At 37.9% G+C, this 21388-nt stretch overlaps 1 protein-coding gene across 1 annotated transcript in view; it reads left to right on the plus strand.

Moving 5' to 3' along the window:
* The window catches only part of ATP11A (ATPase phospholipid transporting 11A), an 85479-nt gene that overhangs the window by 50466 nt on the left and 13625 nt on the right, over window positions 1-21388 (plus strand). Inside the window, exons 15-27 of the mRNA XM_086481730.1 lie at window positions 661-824; window positions 1105-1176; window positions 2920-2993; window positions 3242-3345; window positions 5136-5317; window positions 9760-10011; window positions 12485-12659; window positions 13882-13984; window positions 14241-14386; window positions 15817-15876; window positions 17442-17569; window positions 19286-19421; window positions 19977-20000. Coding sequence (XP_086337856.1) covers window positions 661-824; window positions 1105-1176; window positions 2920-2993; window positions 3242-3345; window positions 5136-5317; window positions 9760-10011; window positions 12485-12659; window positions 13882-13984; window positions 14241-14386; window positions 15817-15876; window positions 17442-17569; window positions 19286-19421; window positions 19977-20000 — 1620 coding nt within the window. The remainder of the gene's footprint in view (window positions 1-660; window positions 825-1104; window positions 1177-2919; window positions 2994-3241; window positions 3346-5135; window positions 5318-9759; window positions 10012-12484; window positions 12660-13881; window positions 13985-14240; window positions 14387-15816; window positions 15877-17441; window positions 17570-19285; window positions 19422-19976; window positions 20001-21388) is intronic.

Raw genomic sequence — 21388 nt, forward strand, 5'->3', positions numbered from 1 at the left:
AAGTTAGTTGGAAGTTAAGGAGAATTCACATGTCGACTGATGAGCAGGATGTAAATGAGCAGGATGATCATAGCCAGAGGGTAATATATTTTTAAAGATATCAATACAGTCTCAAATCATACTTTGGCCATACCCTTCACTATGGCAAAACAAGGCCTCTTAAAGTACATTGGTGTAATTCAACGGTCTTAAGGCTCTCACCCATGGCACTCAGAATGTGGTGCCAAGATGCGCTGTGTTTTTGCCCTGGAATTACAATGACACATACAGTTTGTATTGAACAGCACGTAAAAAGATTCAGACACATAGACAGGTAGAACACAGCCAAGCATCCATGAAATAGAAATCTCTTTCTGGTCTCGGAAGCTGTCATTACCAAACCATCTGAAACTTGAGGCAAAAGATGCACACGTTTTTTGGGGGGCATCAGCAGCTTGACTTGCATGGCACTGCTAGTAGCACTAGCAGCTATTAAGCAGTTGCATGGTTACTACTGGGAAAGACTTGGCTCCCCCTAAAGTGCAGGTGACCTATGACACTGCCTTTATCTGATGATAAATAGTAATAATCAGTGACATTGCTAACCTTCCAAAAGAAGAGTTTTCAAAGGAATACTTGAAAGTGATCACACATGACAACCAACTTCCTTTTGTTTTTTAGGAGAGAGAGGAACTATTTTTCCGAGCTCTTTGTCTTTGTCACACTGTTCAAGTGAAAGATGATGACAGTGTAGATGGGTTGAAGAGAAATCGTCTGTCAAGAAGATCTTGTATATACATTTCGTCATCACCTGATGAAGTTGCTTTAGTTGAGGGAATACAGAGGTATGTGTGTAATTAGGTATTATAACTTTTAAATCTAGAGATCTAATCACTGAAGTTCAAAATTGGTTTCAGCACAGAAATCATAATAGCAGACAGTAAATCATCTAGAGCTGCTGATGTTCTTAACGTACAGTCATGATTATTCATATTCATAAATCAAATAGAAGCAGTTTGGGATTTTTTTCAGAAGATGGGCTCAGTCTGAAATCCTTATGATGTACTTAAACTGGATAATTATATTTGTTGTAGTCATTCTTTTGATGTGTGTTTCATTTTACAGACTTGGTTACACCTATCTAAGGCTGAAAGACAATTTTATGGAGATCTTAAATCGGGAAAATAACATAGAGAAGTGAGTAGTTAAAAATATAACAAAATAGACAGATGAGGAGTTCTTTACTGATGTGTTTAATAAATTATTCTTTCCCTATACTTTAATTTTTAATTCAGACAAGTCAGAAATGGTACATTTAGTAGCAAAATTAATGACCTACTAATACTTATAATTTTAATGTACCTTGTAGTTCTATATTTTCACTTAGTCTGTTAATTTGACAGTATATGCGGTACGAAATATTAATACAACAACAAAGGTGTGGTGTGGGGTTCATGACCTGAATGAATAGCTTTAGGAACTATGGGTATTTTTCCTTTGTTATATGGTAAATAGTATTCTCTTAATAGAAAGTGGTATGTACCCCATTTGTTGTTCAGCATTAATCCATATAATTTGCAGGAGGATAATATCTATAGAATAAATTTTTATAGCTGGTTCCAAAAAAAATTTAAATGGGTACGGTTTTTTATCATTTTCCTTTGACATGTAGAATAAATCTTGTAGACCATAACATGAGTAAACTTTTCAATAACATTTAAGTAGTACAAGTATTTAATGGGATGTACATACTTCTGAAAATGTTACCTTATACTTCTGTAGGTGTCTGCTGGTTAAGGCTATTGTGTATCAGTGTCTTCCTGCATGTGTATTCTCCTAACTACACAGGGACTCTTGGACACAAATACAGGAATCCTGCTGTTATTTTTCCTCCTTTTAGGGGAATGTGAGGGATTTTTCCCAAAGGTTACTTCAGACTTTTGTGGCTAAACTTAAAAGAACTGGAGTCAGTATAATTTGGTGCTTATGAAAGCACTATAATTATTAAGATTTTTCTCCAAAATGCAGCACGGTTTGTAGATATAGGCCTGACCCAGCTCCTTGTTAGAATCTGCTGTAATTTTTAATGAAATAAACACTGGAGCTTTGCACAGGTTTGACTGCTAAGGCATTGTAAGGATTTAGAACTGAATGGTCTAAATAAGATCATCTATTTTATAAGCAAAATATTAAGAGGTGAATCCTGAAGTGATTTGGTTTAATGACTGGGGTGCTTATGTTTGTGCTAGAAAAAGAGGGGGACTCTCTTAGATAAAAGGAAATAGATAAATAAGTAAATTGTAAAACTATATAAACTGGTGAATTATACAGAAACAGACAACAGGAGCTTGTGTTCATTTTTCCTCCTAGAAAGGAAAGGAACATAGGATAAAGTGAAATCATAAAAACAATGAGAAATGTAAAACCAGTAAAAAAAAAAAAGTTTTTTTCACTTGAATAGCTTGTCAGTCAACACTTGAGCAAGATTCATGAAGTTAGGTGGGCACTTTTGAGAGAGAGAAATAGTCAAAATTAGAAAAATATTCAATAAAGATTTCTGTGTAAACTTTTACACATTTCAAGTTCTAAGGCTATGAGTAGGTGGTATAGGTAGGAATTTACTTTATAAGCAGTGTGGTGCTCTACTGCAAAGTTTCTAGTCTTCTGCTTAAATAAATTATATTGACTACACATCCAAACATACTTATGAGCATCATGCAGACAAATTCGGTTTCCAGTAACGAGGAGCTATGGGGCTCACCTATTTTATTATTTGTAACCTGCTGTTTCATTCTGTACTAGTTCCATATTCCATATTACTCAACATAATTTTCCGTGTTAGAATTCATGTTTTAATTGATAATGCTCAAAGTCAATAATAACCAGTTTAGGGATTTGGAAAAACAGAGTTGTTTAAAAAATATTCTGTTTCTGTTTCAGGTTTGAATTATTAGAGGTTTTGAGTTTTGATTCTGTGAGACGGCGAATGAGTGTAATTGTTAAATCTTCAACAGGTAGGGCTGTCACATTCTGTTTCTTCTTAGATGTTTTTGTTAACTTGAGTTTATTTCAGGTCTATCAGAGTTAAGCGTTAATCACAGTCTGTGTGCCTTTCCTGATAAAAAAGGACACTGGGTAACAGCATGAGTGCAAATGTTATTAAAAAGTTGGAAGAAATCTTTTTGAAGACTTAGTAATTTGGATATTTTTTTGAAGAAAGATGTATTTGGCCTCTTTGAATTCCATATGCTGTCTCTTTTAGGTGATATATTTCTGTTTTGTAAGGGAGCAGATTCTTCCATATTTCCTAGAGTTAAAGAAGGCAAAATTGACCAAATACGATCCAGAGTTGAACGCAATGCGGTGGTAAGATTCCATTTTATTGATCCTTTCATGTGATATCAGTGTCAAAAAAAAAAAAAAAAAAAAATGAAGTATTCTGACCTCCAGCTTGATCTGGTAACAGATTTGTCTTCCCAGGCACCGAGATTATTGTATGCCAAAGCGGGCACAGGCTGTATCGGTAGCAGTCTGTGTTACTCCCTTATTTGAATCTGTTCTCCATCTCATCTTCCAAATGGCAGTTGTGGTGGGATGAGTGCATTAATATGCATAACTGTATGTTACACCCGAGGTCATCAATTAGCTTTTTTAGTATGGCACTGTGATGGTTTAAATTAACTTTTGAATGAAAGAAAAGTGAAAAACTTCACTGAAAATGTCATCCCTGCTTTCAGTCCCCAGCCTTAGCAATTGTGATTTGCTGCCTCTGATTACTTTACAAGCTCTTAAAAGAGAAAATCCATTAGAGCACAGTGTAGCAACAAATGCACTTCTTACAGTGCCGTGATCATCCTTATCCTTATATTTTTTGCTTGCTAAAATGCTTGCAGCTATGAACTGCCTGATCACCTTTAAAAGAAATACAGAGCTTGGTTTTACCTAAAAGGTAGTATTTGGAATTGTAAAATACTGAATTTTGCTGTGTCCAAAAATATGCGGAACTTATTGCAATGGAATATGACCATCAGTCTTACAAATAGGATAAAATTTGCTGGCATGCAGTACTCAAACTGAAAACAAAGTATTATTACATGTATGTGAAAAAATACATACAGTGTTACCTGCTTTTGTTTTGAAGAGAAACTTCAAAACTTTGTCAAACTGCTTTGCTAGGCTTTACTATATGAAACAGCAGACTAATAATTACAAGTGAAGGAGGCTACTGAAACTGAAAGAAGTGTTTGCATATCATATTTATCTAATGTCTGTCGAGAGAAATGCAGACCAACAGCTCTTTCTTCATCCTGGGTAATTGGAAATAGAGCTGGCTTCTACATACAGAAGCTTCTGAAAGAAGATGCAGGCAGCCACTTGGCACCTGCCCTTATCAATAGCAAGAGTCAGGGAGGTTTTTTTAACAGTTCTTCTTGGATTGGCAATAAGTAACTATACAAAGACCTACTGTATTAAAGTTTATGAAGATAAAGTGCCAGTTAAATGATGTTGTATGAGGCAGTATATTTGAGGTGGCAAAACTTCCTTTCTGTGTTATAGCAGCTTTTTCCCACCTTACATAGTCTCTCTCTATATATATATGTGATCCCTTTCTTATTCATCACACAGTCCAAAAGTCTGAATCAATCTGAAACACCCACAGCTAAATTCTGGTTTTCACTTGACTGAAATGGCATGGTTTGATTTTCACTTCAATGCTCTGATGTTTTGTCCCTGTCCCTGTCTCTGCTGCAACGCAGCATCAAAATTAGACTCCGCAGAGCTACTATTTATATTATTGTTATTTATTCTGACTCATCCTGCTTCATTATACACATCGGGAAGGAAACCTTTACCTTGACTGTCCTTTCCCTGGTAACTTCATATATCCAGTGGGGTCGCTGAGCTGTTTCTCTTCTGGAGGTTTGTCCCTCAGCTTGTAACTTCTTCCAGGGCAGCACAGATTCAAGCTGACCTATGTTCTAGTCTATACTATACTGTACTAGTCTGTACTATACTAATTTCACTAAAAAAGTGGGACTTTTCATGTTAATAGTAAAATCATTCCAACTTTTCAAATATTCCAGCATAACCAGCAGCAAGAAGTCTAAGAATAGTTTTCTAATAGGTATTTTGTTTCTTTTAATTGCATTCTTTAGGAGGGGTTGCGAACATTGTGCGTTGCATATAAAAAGCTGTCAGCAGAAGAATATAGCAGTGCACAGAAGCTGCTTCAGAATGCAAAGTTGGCCCTCCAGGACCGGGAAAAGAAATTGGCAGAAGTGTATGAGAAGATAGAAAGAGATTTTATTTTACTTGGTGCTACAGCTGTTGAAGATCGGTTAGTCCATTCTTAGTTTCTTATGTTTAAGGTGTTACCAAAGTAGCTGAAGACTCTTGTAACTCTTTTTCTGGATTAGAGATTTGTTTGAGAAACCCTGTATCTGAATCAATTCCATACCCTTAGCTGACTAAAGTTACACATGGTAACTTTATAATTTAGTAAGCTAGTAACAACAGTTAAGTGTACAAGAATCGGTATATTCAAGCCATTGCTCAAAAGCATCTGCCCTTGCATAATAGGTATGAGGTTCTGCAAGTGGAACTGAACAATGATGAGGATGATTGTTCATCTAGCTCGGAGGTGTCACCAAGGCTAAATTTGCCTACACCTTGCGTCAAAACTGCTTCTGTAGAGAAAAAAAAGACAGGTCATTGTCATAGGAGACTTCCTTCTGTGGGGAACAGAGGACCCAATATGCCAACTGGACCCACATCTTAGGGAAGGCTGCTGCCTCCCTGGGGCCTGGGTTATAGATGTGAAGAGAAAGCTTCCTACCCTGGTATGACCTCAGATTACTATCCGTTATTGATTTTTCAGGATGGCAGCGATGAAGTTGCAACAAGAAGTCCAAGGACAATCAAGAGAGACTTCAGGGCCTTGGGATGACTGGTTAAGGGGTCAGGAGCACAAGTAGTGTTCTCCTTTATCCTTCCAGTTCCAGGGAGTGACAAGGGAATAAACAGGAAGAGCCAGCAAATCAATACCTGGTTCTGAGCCTGGTGTCACAGGCAGAATTTTGGGGTTTTTGATCATGGGTCGGTTTACATGACATCATGCCTGCTGGCGACAGACAGAGTATGCCTGTCGCAAAGGAGGGAAAAGATCTTTGCACAGGAGCTAGCAGGGCTCCTTGAAAGAACTTTCAACTAGATTCGAAGAGGGCAAAGGATAAAACCAGGCTCACTGGAGAGTCGCCTGGGGGTGGTACACCAATGTTTTGAGTTGATGGTGTGCTAGCGACGTCCTTCGGTCTGCCGTCTTGGTGGAGTAGGAGATGGAGACCCATGTGGTAGCAAAGATGCAAGGGTTATTGGTGTGTTAGCCACCATGGAAGTGCCTGAGAACAGTCACATAGGAATTAGGGTGTCTCCCCGTAAAAAAGTGGCAGGATCAATAACCCAACTGAAGTGCATCTACACCAACACATGCAGCATGGGCAACAAACAGGAAGAGCTAGAAGCCATTGTGCAGTGGGAAAACGATGACGTAGTTGCCATCATGGAAACGTGGGATGACCTGCACAACTGGAGTGCTGCAGTAGGTGGCTATAAACTCTCCAGAAGGGAGAGGCAAGGAAGGAGAGGCAGTGGGGTAGCTCTGTATGTTACGGAGTGTTTTGATTGTCTAGGGCTTAATGACAGTGACGGTGGGGTTGAGTGTTTATGGGCAAGAATCAGGAGGAAGGCAAATAAGGCAGACATCATGCTAGGAGTCTGTTATAGACCACCCAGGATGAAGAGGTAGATGAAATATTCTAGAAGCAGCTGGGAGAAGACTCCCGATCGCTAGCACTTGTTCTTGTGGGGAACTTCAACTGACCAGGTGTCTGCTGGAAATACAATACAGCAGAGAGGAAACAGTCCAGGAGGTTCCTGGAGTGTGTGGAAGGTAATGTTCTGGCATAGCTGATGAGTGAGCCAACTAAGGAGGGTGCCCTGCTGGACCTGTTGTTTGTGACCAGAGAAGGACTTCTGGGTGTTGCAATGGTAGGAGGCCGTCTTGGGCATAGTGATCATGAAATGATAGAGTTTTCGGTTCTTGGAGAAGTAAGGAGAGGGAGTTAGCAGAACTGCTACCTTGGAGTTCTGGAGGGCAGACTTTGGCCTGTTTTAGGAGGCTGGTTGACAGAGTGCCTTGGGAGGCAGTCCTGAAGGACAAAAGAGTCCAGGAAGACTGGACATTTTTCAAGAAGGAAATCTTGAAGGTGCAGGAGCAGGCTATCCCCTGTGCTAGAAGATGAGCCAGCAGGGAAGACCACCGGCCTGGCTGAACAGAGAGCTTTGGCTGGAATTCGGGGGAAAAAACGGAGAATTTATGACCTTTGGAAGAAGGGGCAGGCTGCTAAGGAGGACTACAAGGATATGGTGAGGTTATGCAGGGAGAAAATTGGAAGGGCCAAAGCCCAACTGGCACTTAATCTGGCTACTGCCATTAAAGATGATAAAAAAGGTTTCTATAAATACATTAGCAACAAAAGGAGGGCTAAGGAGAATCTCCATCCTTTTTGGGATGTGGCTGCAAACATAGTGACAAAGGATGAGGAAAAGGCTGAGATACTTGGTGGCTTCTTTGCCTCAGTCTTTAATAGTGAGACCAGTTGTTCTCTGGCTACCAGCTCCCTGAGCTGGAACACAGGGACAGGGAGCAGAATAAAGCCCCCATAATCCAAGGGGAAATGGTTAGCAACCTGCTACACCACTTAGACACATGCAAGTCTGTGGAGATGGATGGGATCCGCCCAAGGATCCTGAGGAAGCTGGCAAAAGTGCTCACCAAGCTACTTTCAATCACTTACCAGCAGTCCTGGCTAACAGGGAGGCCCCAGTTGACCAGAAGTTAGTGAATGTGATGCCCATCTACAAGAAGGGCTGGAAGGAGGATTCGGAGGAACTACAGGGCTGTCAGTCTGACCTCAGTGCCAGGGAAGATTACGGACCAGATTACCTTGAGTGCCATCATGTGGCATGTACAGGGCTACCACGTGATCAGGCCCAGTCAGCGTGGGTTTATGAAAGGCAGGTCCTGCTTGACTAACCTGATCTCCTTCTATGACAAGATGACCTGCTTAGTGAATGAGGGAAAGGCTGTGGATGTTGTTTACCTGGACTTTAGTGAAGCATTTGACACCATTTCCCACAGTGTTCTGCTGGAGAAACTAGTGGCTCATGGCCTGGATGGGCGTATGCTTTACTGGGTAAAAAACTGGCTGGATGACCGGGCCCAAAGAGTGGTGGTGAATGGAGTTGAATCCAGTTGGCGGCTGGTCACAAGTGGTGTTCCCCAGGGCTCAGTATGGGGGCGAGTTCTGCTTAATCTCTTTATCAATGATCTGGACAAGGGGATTGAGTGCACCCTCAGTAAGATTGTAGATGACACCCAGTAGGGTAGGAGTGTTGATCTGTTGAGGGTAGGAAGGCTCTTCAGAGATATCTGGACAGGCTGGATCAATAGGCCAAGGACAATTGTATGAGGCTTAAAAAGGCCAAGTGCCGGGTCTTGCAACGACAACTCCATGCAGCGCTACAGGCTTGGGGAGGAGTGGCTGGAAAGCTGCCCGACGGAAAAGGACCTGGGGGTGCTGTTCGACAGCCGGCTGAACATGAGCCAGCAGTGCGCCCAGGTGGCCAAGGCGGCCAACAGCCTCCTGGCCTGTATCAGACATAGTGTGGCCAGCAGGAGTAGGGAGATGAAGGTGTCCCTGTACTCGGCACTGGTGAGGCCGCATCTCGAATCCTGTGTGCGGTTTTGGGCCCCTCACTGCAAGAAAGACATTGAGGTGCTGGAGCATGTCCAGAGAAGGGCAACGGAGCTGGTGAGGGGTCTGGAGAACAGGTCTTGTGAGGAGCGGCTGAGGGAACTAAGGTTGTTTAGTCTGGAGAAGAGGAGGCTGAGGGGAGACCTTACAACTACCTGAAAGGAGGTTGCAGTGAGGTGGGTGTCAGTCTATTCTTCCACGTAAGAGGCGATAGGATGAAAAAAAAATGGCCTCAAGTTGCACCAGGGGAGGTTTAGATGGGACATTAGGAAGAATTTCTTTACTGAAAGGGTTGTCAGGCATTGGAAGAGGCTGCCCAGGGAAGTGGTGGAGTCACCATCCGTGGAGGTATTTGAGAGGCATGTAGCTGTGGCACTAAGGGACATGGTTTAGTGGTGGGCTTGGTAGTGTTAGGTTAATAGTTGGATCTGATGATCTTAAAGGTCTTTTCCAACCTCAATGATTTTATGATTCTGTGATTCACTTACATGCAGTTCATGTAATACCTTATGGAACAAATTGTAGGAAAAAATGTTGTAGGAAAGAACTACAAAATGGGTATTGAGGAAATGAAGAAAGAATCTTTAGATCTTAAAAGTCAAAAATGGTGTGTTAAAACTGAGAAGTAACTTTAATAACTCAGGAGTTCTTCACTGTTTGATGTCATTAGCTGAAAACACTGAAAATGTTTCAATGGAAGTACTTGTCTGGGGAATGATGCATCTTGTCTTTTAGACTGTATAACTGAAAGGTGGAACTTTGAGTACTTTGAAAGTGTCAAAAGTAATTATTTATAATGTACTACTTGCCTAAACATCTTTAGATTCACACATTGGGGAAAATTCTTAGGCCTGATAACTTTATTGAAATTTTTCATTTGGTTATGGAAATCTGTCAATAAGGACCTCTGAATTTCTTATTTCCAAGCAACCTGTCAATGTGTGTTGTCAATTGACTTCCACAGACTACAAGAAAAAGCTGCTGACACTATTGAAGCACTCCAGAAAGCTGGAATTAAAGTTTGGGTTCTGACGGGAGACAAAATGGAGACCGCTGCAGCTACTTGCTATGCTTGCAAACTTTTCCGGAGAAATACACAAATACTTGAGCTAACCACAAAGAAAATTGAGGAACAGAGTTTGCACGATGTGCTTTTTGACCTAAGCAAAACTGTCCTAAGACACAATGGCAGCTTAACCAGGGATACTTTCTCAGGGTAAGGAAAAAGTTGAATTTTTGAGCCAGGAATGGGCTTCTGTGCGTTTCATAAACAAATGATTGCTTGATTATCCTAAGAGCAGCGGCATACTATGTTTCAGTTTCTGTTGTTAAAGTGTGAATTATTGTATGGCAATTAAGTAATACCTTGTTCCACATAAGTTTAGATTTTCATAGTCATGGTTCTTTATGTCATTTCTTGTACTGCTTTAGCGATTAAAAGAAAAATCACAACTGACGTTGTAATTATATGTTTTTCCACTGCGAAAATACTTATTCTTGGAAAAAATTGTTGTAAAGCAAGATACTGTTTCTAACTTTTAAAAAGGAAGCAGATATGATATGTTCCTGTAATCAGAGTTAGTATGTGATGTGACTTTCTTGATAAGACCAAGGCCACAGAGAGCAACAATGTGCAGCCCTTTTTCTAGGCAAGATTATTCTACATTTACAGACGGGAGACAGGCGACAGTGTAGTACGAAGTCTTCTGTTGTGCATAAAAATACTTGAAGTAACATAAATTATAGAGAAATCATTGACTTCTGTGTATTTTGAATATCCACAGAAGGATAGATGTCGTGTGTACAGAAGAGAAACGTAACATGGGATAAGACAGAAAATGGCGTTAAAAAGCGAAAAACGGGTATAATGTAAATTATGCCTCATACAGGTAGTAAATTAGGCTACTTATTTGAAGCTTCATAGCTGTTACACATTACTTGCTCTTTTTTTTTTTTCCACTGTAAAAACCTAAGAATTTGGAATGTAAAACATTTTTATCTTAAGAAAAGTTGTTACTGGTCTTCTGGACTTAATAGTACATATCTGATTTGGTTTTCTTTTTAATATGGAACCAGCTAGTGAGTACATTTTATATGCATTTGTAGTAAGTTTCTAGTAAAGGAAAAACAAGCTAACAAGCATTTGTGGTATTATTTTAGCAGAGAGTTTCTATAACACTTACCCTTACAGCTTGAAACTCTGGGCCAGAGCATTTTTCTTGGCTCTCCTTGCACTTCAAATGCCATTGGTCTGATCAAGAACATTTGTATATTCAGCTAAATAAATCATATTTCTCTGTGTCATCTGTACCACATTTAGCTTAAGTCCCACAGGTCTTACAAGATATGTTTAAACGTGCTTGTTTAACTTTTTGTGCAATGCCAATTTTCTAGACGTTAAGACTCATCAGAATTTTTTCTTTGGCTCCAGGGTCAGAGAATGCGAAGATAGTAATAGCAGGATCCTTCCTGGATATTCAAACTCAGGCTGAAAATCTTTCACTGTAATACATCAAACATTCAGTATATTGCCTGAACTTCATAATAGCAATGCATTTTTGGTTGATATCATTGTGTACTAATGCCACTGCCCTTTTTGTGCCAGTGTTAACAAAGGGATGAAAATATCTGTGACCTGCTATTACATATAGTTTACAGTACTTGATATTATTTGTCAAAAATAGCTGGTGTTCTAGTACTGAAGATGGAGATGCTTAAAATATTGAAGTTTCCTCACAAGTGTTGGTCCTGGTGAAACCCACACACTGTAGTATAACCTTGGAGCACTGAAACTAGAGCACAAATAAACCTTAGTGTATGTTTATACAACACTCACTCTTGAGCTGGAGCCTGAGGCTACTGTGTAATGCAGGCAAATGCAAGGATGCTCTGAAATAACTAGTTTAGATGCCACGGAAAACTGCTCTTGTAGAGTGGCCCATCCTCCCCCATTGTTCGACGTATGCTATTGTGGTAAGCTGTGCTTCACGTTACCACCGTTGCTCTTCTAGGAATGCCTCAGTTATTACAGGTATACTGGTAATAGATTTTTATATATATATATATTTTTTTAAAAAATAATATATTGTAATATTGTAGATAACTGATTAGGTATTGAACTTAGCCACCACACTAAACGCAACATACTGTAAATGTAGACAGTGACCTTATCTGTCCAGGCTAACAAGTCTCTCAGGCATTTCTTTCAAAGCATGGTTTACTTCCTTAAATATAGACCCTTGGGGAAAAAAAAATATTATTTTCCTCATCAAAGTAGATTTAAGAGTACTAAAGGCCTTTCCCTTTAATTTTTTTTCTCATTATGGAATGTGCCACAAAATTAACTCTATTTCTGCAACTCGATTTACCTCACTGCAGTTCTTGGAGCCCTTTCAAACCAAACTGAAAGGTCATTAATTATGCACTCATACTGACTGGTGAAGTCATTGACGTATCAGATTTCTGTCTTTGGACTGGTGAAGCACTGAATATTTTCAACATAATCTACAATTTTAAAATGTCATAAATAGCAGTCCTATACAAGGAATTTCCTTTAGAAGTATATTAATTTTGCAGTTCCATACACCTTATTTTTTCATTAATGAATTTTCACAAAAAAACTGTTGCCAAATTTAAAAGTATGTGTGAGAATTTCACAGTGACTGTTAGTTTGTTTTATCCCTGAACAGACTTTCAACTGATATGCAAGATTATGGTTTAATTATTGATGGAGCCGCGTTATCATTAATAATGAAACCAAGACAAGATGGGAGCTCTGCTAACTACAGAGAGCTCTTTCTTGAAATTTGCAGGAACTGCAGTGCAGTGTTATGCTGTCGAATGGCACCTCTCCAAAAAGCACAGGTTTGTATTAATTTCGTAATTGTTTGTTGGCTGTGCACATATGTAAATATTGGAAGTTAATATTCTGTATGACTTAGGATAACTTAAAATGTTACTGTTCACTTTTGTATCTTCTGAAATGGAAAAAGCAAAAAAAAAAAAGGGGAGATGGGAAAATTTCTACTGGCAAGCAATTTAGATAATGGTGTTCTAAAATGGTACCCAGCTGTGCGCCTGAATTTGATTTATGTACACATTGAGCAAATTTTATGGTTGGTACATGCTGATAAATGAACATATTTAATGAACTGAACTAATTGATTTCTTTTTAACCTAACAAGCTTTGAATAGTCTGCTATCTGTTGATACTACAAGAACTTGCATTATTTATTACTGTAGAGTGATATTTCTTCTATATTTTTAACATAAGTGGGAAGCCAAGAAAGAAGAATCCAGGTAGAAAAACGTGTGGATTATAATTTAAAAATTCTTCTTGACTGTTGTATACTAGTTTGTATCAAGTAAAAATACATCCTTACCTTACTGAAACATCTCGATATAGCTAAAGAACTTTTAAAGGAAATAAACATTGGAATATACACTTTTTCCCTTTCAAACTGTCGTGCCTTTTTCTCAGTGCTCAGGTACAGCATGGTAGCCCTTATTGATTTTAACAAATGTATTTAGCCAGCACTTTTAACTGTTTGGAAGTTTGTAGAAGTTTTTAGTTGCAGCTGACTCAGTACTAAATTTACAGAGGTGATCATTTATGATGGAGGGATTTGAAGTCAAATTTTTTGACAGTTTCCATGTCAATAGTGTTTGGATATATAGAGAGTCCTACTGTCTTTTCTTAAATAGTAAGAAAACATTTCAGCGCAGAAAGCAGAATCTTTCAGTCTTTAGTTTCAGGATTTCTTTGAAGTTGTACACTCTGAAACCCTTTTACGTTATTAATGCACTTACACAGCATTAAGCAATCTTAACAACATCTTCCTTTCTTCAGCTCTTCTTTCTGTCTATCACTCAAAATAGTTTGGAAGTATTTGAAAAATGTTATTTTATATTTGGAACAATTACTTCTGATGTGAAGAAGCGACTGTGATCTTTGTGCATAGTAGTTGCACTGGGTAGTAACGTTTTTGTGTCTCTTCACAGAATTTCAGCTGTTGGTCATTTTTAATTAACTGTACACTCATGCAAACCGTTAAAAAGAAGAGGTTTTAACGCTATTTTTTTCCAGATTGTAAAATTGATTAAGTTATCAAAGGAGCATCCTATCACATTGGCAATTGGTGATGGAGCAAATGATGTCAGTATGATTCTAGAAGCACATGTTGGTATAGGTAAGTGTGCTTTTTAGAATATGAATTCAAGTGAAATGACAAAAAACCATTTACTTCTTAAAAACGGGCAGTCTCAAAGAATCAGGTTATATGTTATATAGACAACTTTCAGTGAATTTGCCCCAGGAATTTTATGAGATACAGTGGTGATATCTTATTAGATCAGTGTCATAGCATTATTATATAATTTTTCAAATAATTGTGACTTTGAAATACTTCTTCAGTTATTAAACAGCTTCATCACTTTTTTTTAAAGGAATCATTGGCAAAGAAGGTCGTCAAGCAGCAAGAAACAGTGACTATGCAATACCTAAATTTAAACATTTGAAAAAAATGTTGCTTGTTCACGGGCATTTTTATTATGTTAGGATATCTGAACTTGTGCAATACTTCTTTTATAAGGTAGGAGGATGTTTATTCTAATTAAGTCTCAAAAACTTACATGGTAATATCTAACTATATACAGTTTGCGCAGTCAATGGTACAAAAAAGCAACAATTCCATAAAGAGATTTTGCTGAGTGCCAGATGCAAAGCTGAAATGGGATTATTGTTTTTATCCAGACCATGAAGTGAAGTAGCTTTTACATAGATATATTCTGTAATCTATGGTAGGTTTAAAAGCAAAATTTGCCTTGTCTTCTTTTTTTTTTCTCTTACAAATTCAGACTGTTCTACTTATTTTCAGTACCTTCTGGGTTCTCTCTGCAGTGGCCTTTTAAATCAAGTTGGGAATAGTATTTGAGAACTTAGCATAATTTCATTTACATTAGTTTCTAAATTCATTAGGATAGTGTAGGAGGAAAAAGTTTATAATGTGAATCCCCTTGTTAAGACAGTTTTGTTATGTCTAAACGTTGGTATCCAATCAAAGTTCTTTCAGTAAGCAATGGAAGATCATATAATCACAGAATGGTCAGAGTTGGAAAGGACCTCTGGAGATCATCTAGTCCAACTCCCCTGCCAAAGCAGGTTAGCCTAGAGCAGGTCACACAGGAACGTGTCCAGATGGGTTTTGAATATCTCCGGGGAAGGAGACTCCGCAACACCCCTGGGCAGCCTGTTCCAGTGATCTGCCACCCTCAGAGTGAAGATCATCCTCCTCATGTTCAAGTGGAACTTCCTGTGCTCCAGTTTGTGCCCGTTGCCCCTTGTCCTGTTGCTGGGCACCACTGAAAAGAGTCTGGCCCCATCCTCTTGACACCTGCCCTCTAGATATATATAAGCATTGATAAGGTCCCTTCTCAGTCTTCTCTTCTCCAGGCTAAAGAGCCCCAGGGCTCTCAGCCTTTCTTCATATGAGAGATGCTCCAGCCCCCTAATCGTCTTTGTAGCCCTCCGCTGGGCTCTCTCCAGTAACTCCCTGTCTCTCTTGAACTGGGGAACCTTCAGAAGAAAAGTCAAGGTCTTAGTGTTTGGCTATAGGTATAGTTAGCAGAGGATGAAGTTTTGGGTCAGAGCTAGAAACATCTTAAGATTACTTTGCTGGGAACCAGAGTATCTATGCTTGCTTATCAGTTTGTGTTCTACTGTGGCTTGTACCTGATTTGCCTTGCCTTAACTGAGCTGTGCTCCTGGATCGCAAAATCGATTGCCCTTGAATTTTGAAACTGTACCTTTAAGTTTGCTTTCAAAATACAATAAGTATTTTTCTTAACAGTGCTACTGTAAGATGAGAATGTCGATGTTTAATGTATGCAGTTCTTCCTACTGTTCCTGCAATGTTTACTATTAGTGGTGTTTTGAAACTGTGATATACATAGCTATAGCATTGTACAGCATATCAATTAGTGCTTGTATTTCACTTGACGACTGTGTCACTTTGTCTTTCAGAATGTTTGCTTCATTTTTCCTCAGTTTTTATATCAGTTCTTCTGTGGATTTTCACAACAGGTTAGTTGTTCTTTTTCCCTCACTGCTGCATTTTCTCTTTGGCTTTTTTTTTTTTTTTAAATGGGTCCTTTAACACTGCACCTGTTCAGCTGAGAAAGTGTCTATGTTAGTTTACACGTTGTAAAAAGAGCAGCATTGCTTTTGGTTCATATGGTTTTCAGTGGCAATTGCAGTTAAGTTACAGAAATAAATTTTACAAGTTCTCTTAAAAGCAATGTTATTTTCAAAGTCAAAGAATGCAGGAAACAATAATTTGGAAGTAGCAATGCAGAGTGAAATGTCTGTTAGGTTTAAGCTTATTGAACATGGATGGAGGCAATCCTGAAAGGTAAGTAATTGAACTAGTTGTTCACCTTTAGAGTTCAGAAGGAAAATGGGGAAATAATGGGTGTGCAGGCCTGAGTTGCAAACTTCAGACAAATAGCAGCATTCAATTAGTTGAGAAGGAAAAATAAACACAGAAAGATAGAGGATATGTGAACTGCTGCTCACCAGAAAAGTGCAATCATTCAGGAGAGGATCCAGTATTCTTCTTTCTAAATTTTTGTTTATTTAATTTTCCCCTTTGCTTTTGTCTAATTTGTGTAGAAAAAGCTACCTCTTCTTTCTTCTGAATGAGGGAGCAAAAAACAGAGGAATTAATGACTGGACTTAGACAAAAGGAGGATTAAGTTTTCAGGATTAAATTGGACAAGAGCAGAATTTAATTGGGAGAAAATAGTAGTGTTGCTTTGAATTTATGGAATGTCTCAAAAGAAAGCTTCAGGAGGAGTAAAAACAACAGAACTATTTTTTTTAGTCTGTCTTGGTTTTGATTTCAAATGACTATTGAAAACTTTGTAAGTTTTTATCAGTCATTGTTAGGATTTAGATATGAAAGCATGTGTTGATAAAAATTTAGTTGTAAAATTCCCTGTTCTTTTAAGGGCTTAATGTAATTCTGAATCAAAAAGGGGCTTTTGACAGCAATTTTTATGGCATAAATGATCACCGATAAACAACTCTTTTTATGGGGTGATGTGTTAAGTTTGAGTGCTAGTTACAATGATGATACCTACATGGAACGTAGTTCAATGGGAAGAAGAATCAAAAACATGTTGGGATGTTTCTTTATGTACACCGTATTGCAGTCACCCACAGCTGTAGAACCTCCGGAGTACTCCTTCTTCCCTGCACATCTCTGTGTCATATAGACATGGAGGCAATAAAAGGGGAGGGTGGATGTGCCAGAGAGGAATTTCTGGCTCTACAGGAATCTGCTGTTTTTCAGTTTGGGTAGTTTGGAGTTGGTCTTACAGTTGAAACAATAGGAGGGGCTGATATGTGGACCGGTCTGTTAAATTGATCTTTTAGTTGACCATTTGTCCTCCAGAAGAATGGGGTACAAGTGCAGAGTTGTGTCTTTTATCAGTTAGCAGCTGTTCAAGGATATTTGCCTCCATTGTGAAGGGGTATAGTTTTGTTTTTTTCTGAAGAAATTGATTCATTCATTGTAAATCTAGTGTCATGCAGTGGATCATGTTTAAAAATTAAAACTAGCCGATTTAATTCTTTTCCATCTACAGACTTTATATGATACTGCGTATCTAACACTGTATAATATCAGCTTCACTTCCCTTCCTATCCTCTTGTATGGTCTAATGGAACAACATGTCAGTGCAGACACACTCAAGAGAGAGCCTTCACTATACAGGTAAAACTAATATATTGTGCCCTAAAGTTTGACTGTTCAGTTGTGGAATCTATCTCTGTTATGACGAAGGTCCTCGGGCTTTCTGTATAAGGTCGCAGTAGAACATCAGATACACTGCAACAGAAGGGTTGGAGACTACATGCACAGCCTATAAACTACAATAAGTACATCTGGTTTTACATGTATATTTGCATACTGCAATCCACACCGTTCACTTGCTACATTAGTGAGTAAAAGCAAAATAGAACTTGCTGTTCTACAAATCAAAATATGATTTATTTTAGTACTGTTTCCTCCAGCCATGGGGAACAGAAGTATTTTAAAAAGAGAAAACATACTGTTTCTTCTATATACATATTTTATTCTGAAAAAAAAAGAGGACTGAGTGGGTAGAGTGTTGTATCATAGGATGTGTCTTGTGTGGTGTCCAACATTGTCCTCTGTGTATTGTTGACTGACTTGTGTGTTGAAGTTATGACTGGTTTATATTCTTAACCACTTGAAATACAGTACTTACCAATTAACTGCATGGGGCCATCTAAATTAGGAACAGTGCCCAGTTTTGATTCTTGTAGCTGCAAACCCAAGTGCATTTCAGAGAGTGGTAACAGTAGATAGTCAAAAGGAAAGCACTTTTGAGAGGTAATATTAGATGCCCAAAGGTTAATCAATGCAGTGATACGGTTTTACCTATGAAATTGAAGGGGAATATAAGATATTACTGTTAAAACCCAACACACACACACACAGGGATTTTTATTTTCTTTTCTATATTTTCACTGTTTGTTTAGAAATGGTCATTCAGAAGACCTTTTTGGGTTTTGAAAGCTAGCAGAGATTATTTGGTCAAAAACGTTTAGGTTTTTGTTCTGGGCCAGATGAGGTTATCATTAGCCACATATGGTTTTGCACTGTGTATTGGTAATCTGTGGGTAGAAATGACTTCATGTGGTCATCAGACAGTCTTTAAAGTACATATGGTGAAAGTATTGGTTGGGAGTAAATGTTTCTGTAATTCAGGGTTTTCATTTAACTGTTCTGATTTACTCTGATGTGTTTTGTGATATATGCAAAGTTGATATATACTCATTCTGTGGGGAAGAAATAAAGTTGTAATATTTAAATGTTTCTGTAATAATAAAGTGCATGCTAGTGGACAGTTCTATTGTTGACCACAACCTGTATTTTTTGGTGAGAAGACATTCAAGAAATCCAGTTTGACCTGAAGCTTCAACTCAGCTGCAAAATCCTTGTTTCACATGTTCCACGTAAAATTAATGTTTTGATTTGTTACAGTATTCAGCATAAGAGCACCCCATGGGAAATAAAGCAAAGTCTCCAGAGACCTCTAGTGTTACCATTTAAAATCTACAGTGTATCATCACATGCACAGCAAACAGATACCTTCTGTAAAAAAGATTGAAAAGTAAATGGGTGCAGCACAGGGGAATTTAGCATACAGTTGAAATAAGTAGAATTACAGGCAGCAGTTAAAAGGGTTTAGTAAAAATTACATTTAAAAAAAAAAAAAGAACAGAGAGGAGATATTCAGGAAGGATTTGGATGTGAAGTGGTAGACAGTTGTCGTGTGGAAATGTGGTGGTTTTGCATGCAATCTCTTAATTGTTTTTCCTTCAAAAAGCTGTATAAGTGACATCATTTGTCTAGGATTTTTGAACGTGCTGATAATGAATGCATATGTCTTATTTTACACAGAGATGTTGCCAAGAATGCTTTGCTGCGCTGGCGTGCATTTATTTATTGGACATTCCTAGGAGTGTTTGATGCTGTGGTATTTTTCTTTGGTGCCTATTTATTGTTTGACAACACAATTGTGACCAGCAATGGACAGGTTAGTGTTGGATTTGATCAGTCAATCAAAGGTAGTTTTTTCAATGTCAATTGTGCTATGAACATAGTTTTAGGTTTTTTCTTCAAGGTTTCCAGCACAGATGATAACTGTGTTATGAGTTATGGTGAGATAGATGGGTTATCTGTTTAGCAAAGTCTGAACTATGCAATAGGAATTCTGTGTATGTAGAGAGGCATAGGACTAGATAGAATTTAGGAGAAATATGTATCTTAAATTCCAAGTATTCCTTCAGAATTTGCACAGTAACTTTTCTGTTTTGTACTTAACATGCATCTGATGAATATCTGATTGACATATCAAAGACTTTTGGTAGAGTAGTTATGAATGATCATAAACTAAAAAAAGCTCTTAAGTAATTTAATTATTTTTGACATATGGCAGCTTAAAATGGTCTATCTCTACTTGCTTTGCAGTCACATGAATGCAAATTTTAAGAACTTTTGGTTTTATTTATTTTACCCATTGATATTTTGGTCTATTTTATTTGTGTGCTTTTTTTTTCTTTTTGCTACTTGCTTCTCTTCCTATCCTCAGCTAATGACAACCAGCACTCACATGGTAAGACTATTGTGGATTTGTCATGATATCCATTTCATCTTTCACTGTTCTTTAATTAAACTGTTAAAGAGCAGTTAAATATTTCCTATAACGATTTCAAAATATCACTCTAAACCTATAGATAGAAATGTTCTTTATTGCTACTTTAGAAGTACTTCAAATACAAAGAATTTATTATGTAGAGTATAAGGGATATTAAGGTATATGAGGTGTGATAAAGAGCCATGAACTTTAAAAAATAAGTAGGCTTTTTGCTTCCTTGCATTTTGTTACTTTGTTCTGTGCTTTTCTGTAACCTACATTTTGTTGCTGACTCTCTTTACTATATACAATTTATTACAGTTTATGTTATAAAGTGCTTGAGTGGCTTCAGAAAAGACCCTGAAAGTGAGAGAGAAAATAAACTGTGTGCAGTTTTGTTGACTATATGTAACACAGATGTTTGCTAGAAATGCAATATTCAAATATCATTAAATACTATCTTTGTGACATCTGTCAGGGAAATGAACTTCTAGCGTGCGAGAGAACACTTACTAGAAAGAGCTTTTCTAAGGACGCAATTTATTTCCAGTAGGCATAACTGTACACTGCAGCACTTCCTTTCTTGGCACTGCTATGCTCTCTGTTAGATATTCAAAATTCTGCATCAGCTTGTGTTTATAGTCCTGAAAATTAGACTTCTCATACCTGTACACATTTTGTAAATGGTTTGTATTGCAAATATTCTGACTGGGTTCCGTTTTGAAATTTTAGTCTACTTCTGTTGCACACATTCAATCAAATTCTTCTTGATGAAGGCTCTAAAGCCAGACTAATGCCTAATATTCTAATTTTGAATGTTTGTATCTACAACTAGATACCCATGTTAATATTTGATGATAAAATGGATTGTTTGGTGAGACATTCTGACTCTTGAGTGTCAGAGTGGGTTAGAAAATTCATCGTTATTCAGCATGCATGCTTGTGTGTATGTATAAAACTTCCAGATACTGAGTTGCAATTTTAGATTTAAAGGCTTGAAAATGTTAGTGTTCAGGAATAATCAGATACACATACGTAAGTGTATACATAGATGAATGTTGGTTGGTGTTGATGGTTATTTCCACATATTTAAATCACTCTCACATCTGGAAAAAGTCAATGAAAGATTTGAAGATTTGAAAGGTTTACCACAGCAATGTGTTGTTATGGAACAGGGAAAAGGTAAAGCACGAAAGGGGATAAAAGGGCTGAAGGTAGCACTAATACCATAAATGATAAAACATGTTTCAGGTTAGGTTCCAGACTGTTAAAAGGGGTGCTGAAGCAAAAATTTTGAATTCTTCTTTCCCTCTGGCAATGAACTAATCACCATTGTTGCAAAACTAGTAAAAAGTGAAGAAGGTCAG

This window comes from Leptosomus discolor, chromosome 1 (assembly GCF_034619465.1).
Source record: "Leptosomus discolor isolate bLepDis1 chromosome 1, bLepDis1.hap2, whole genome shotgun sequence".
NCBI lineage: Eukaryota > Metazoa > Chordata > Aves > Leptosomiformes > Leptosomidae > Leptosomus > Leptosomus discolor.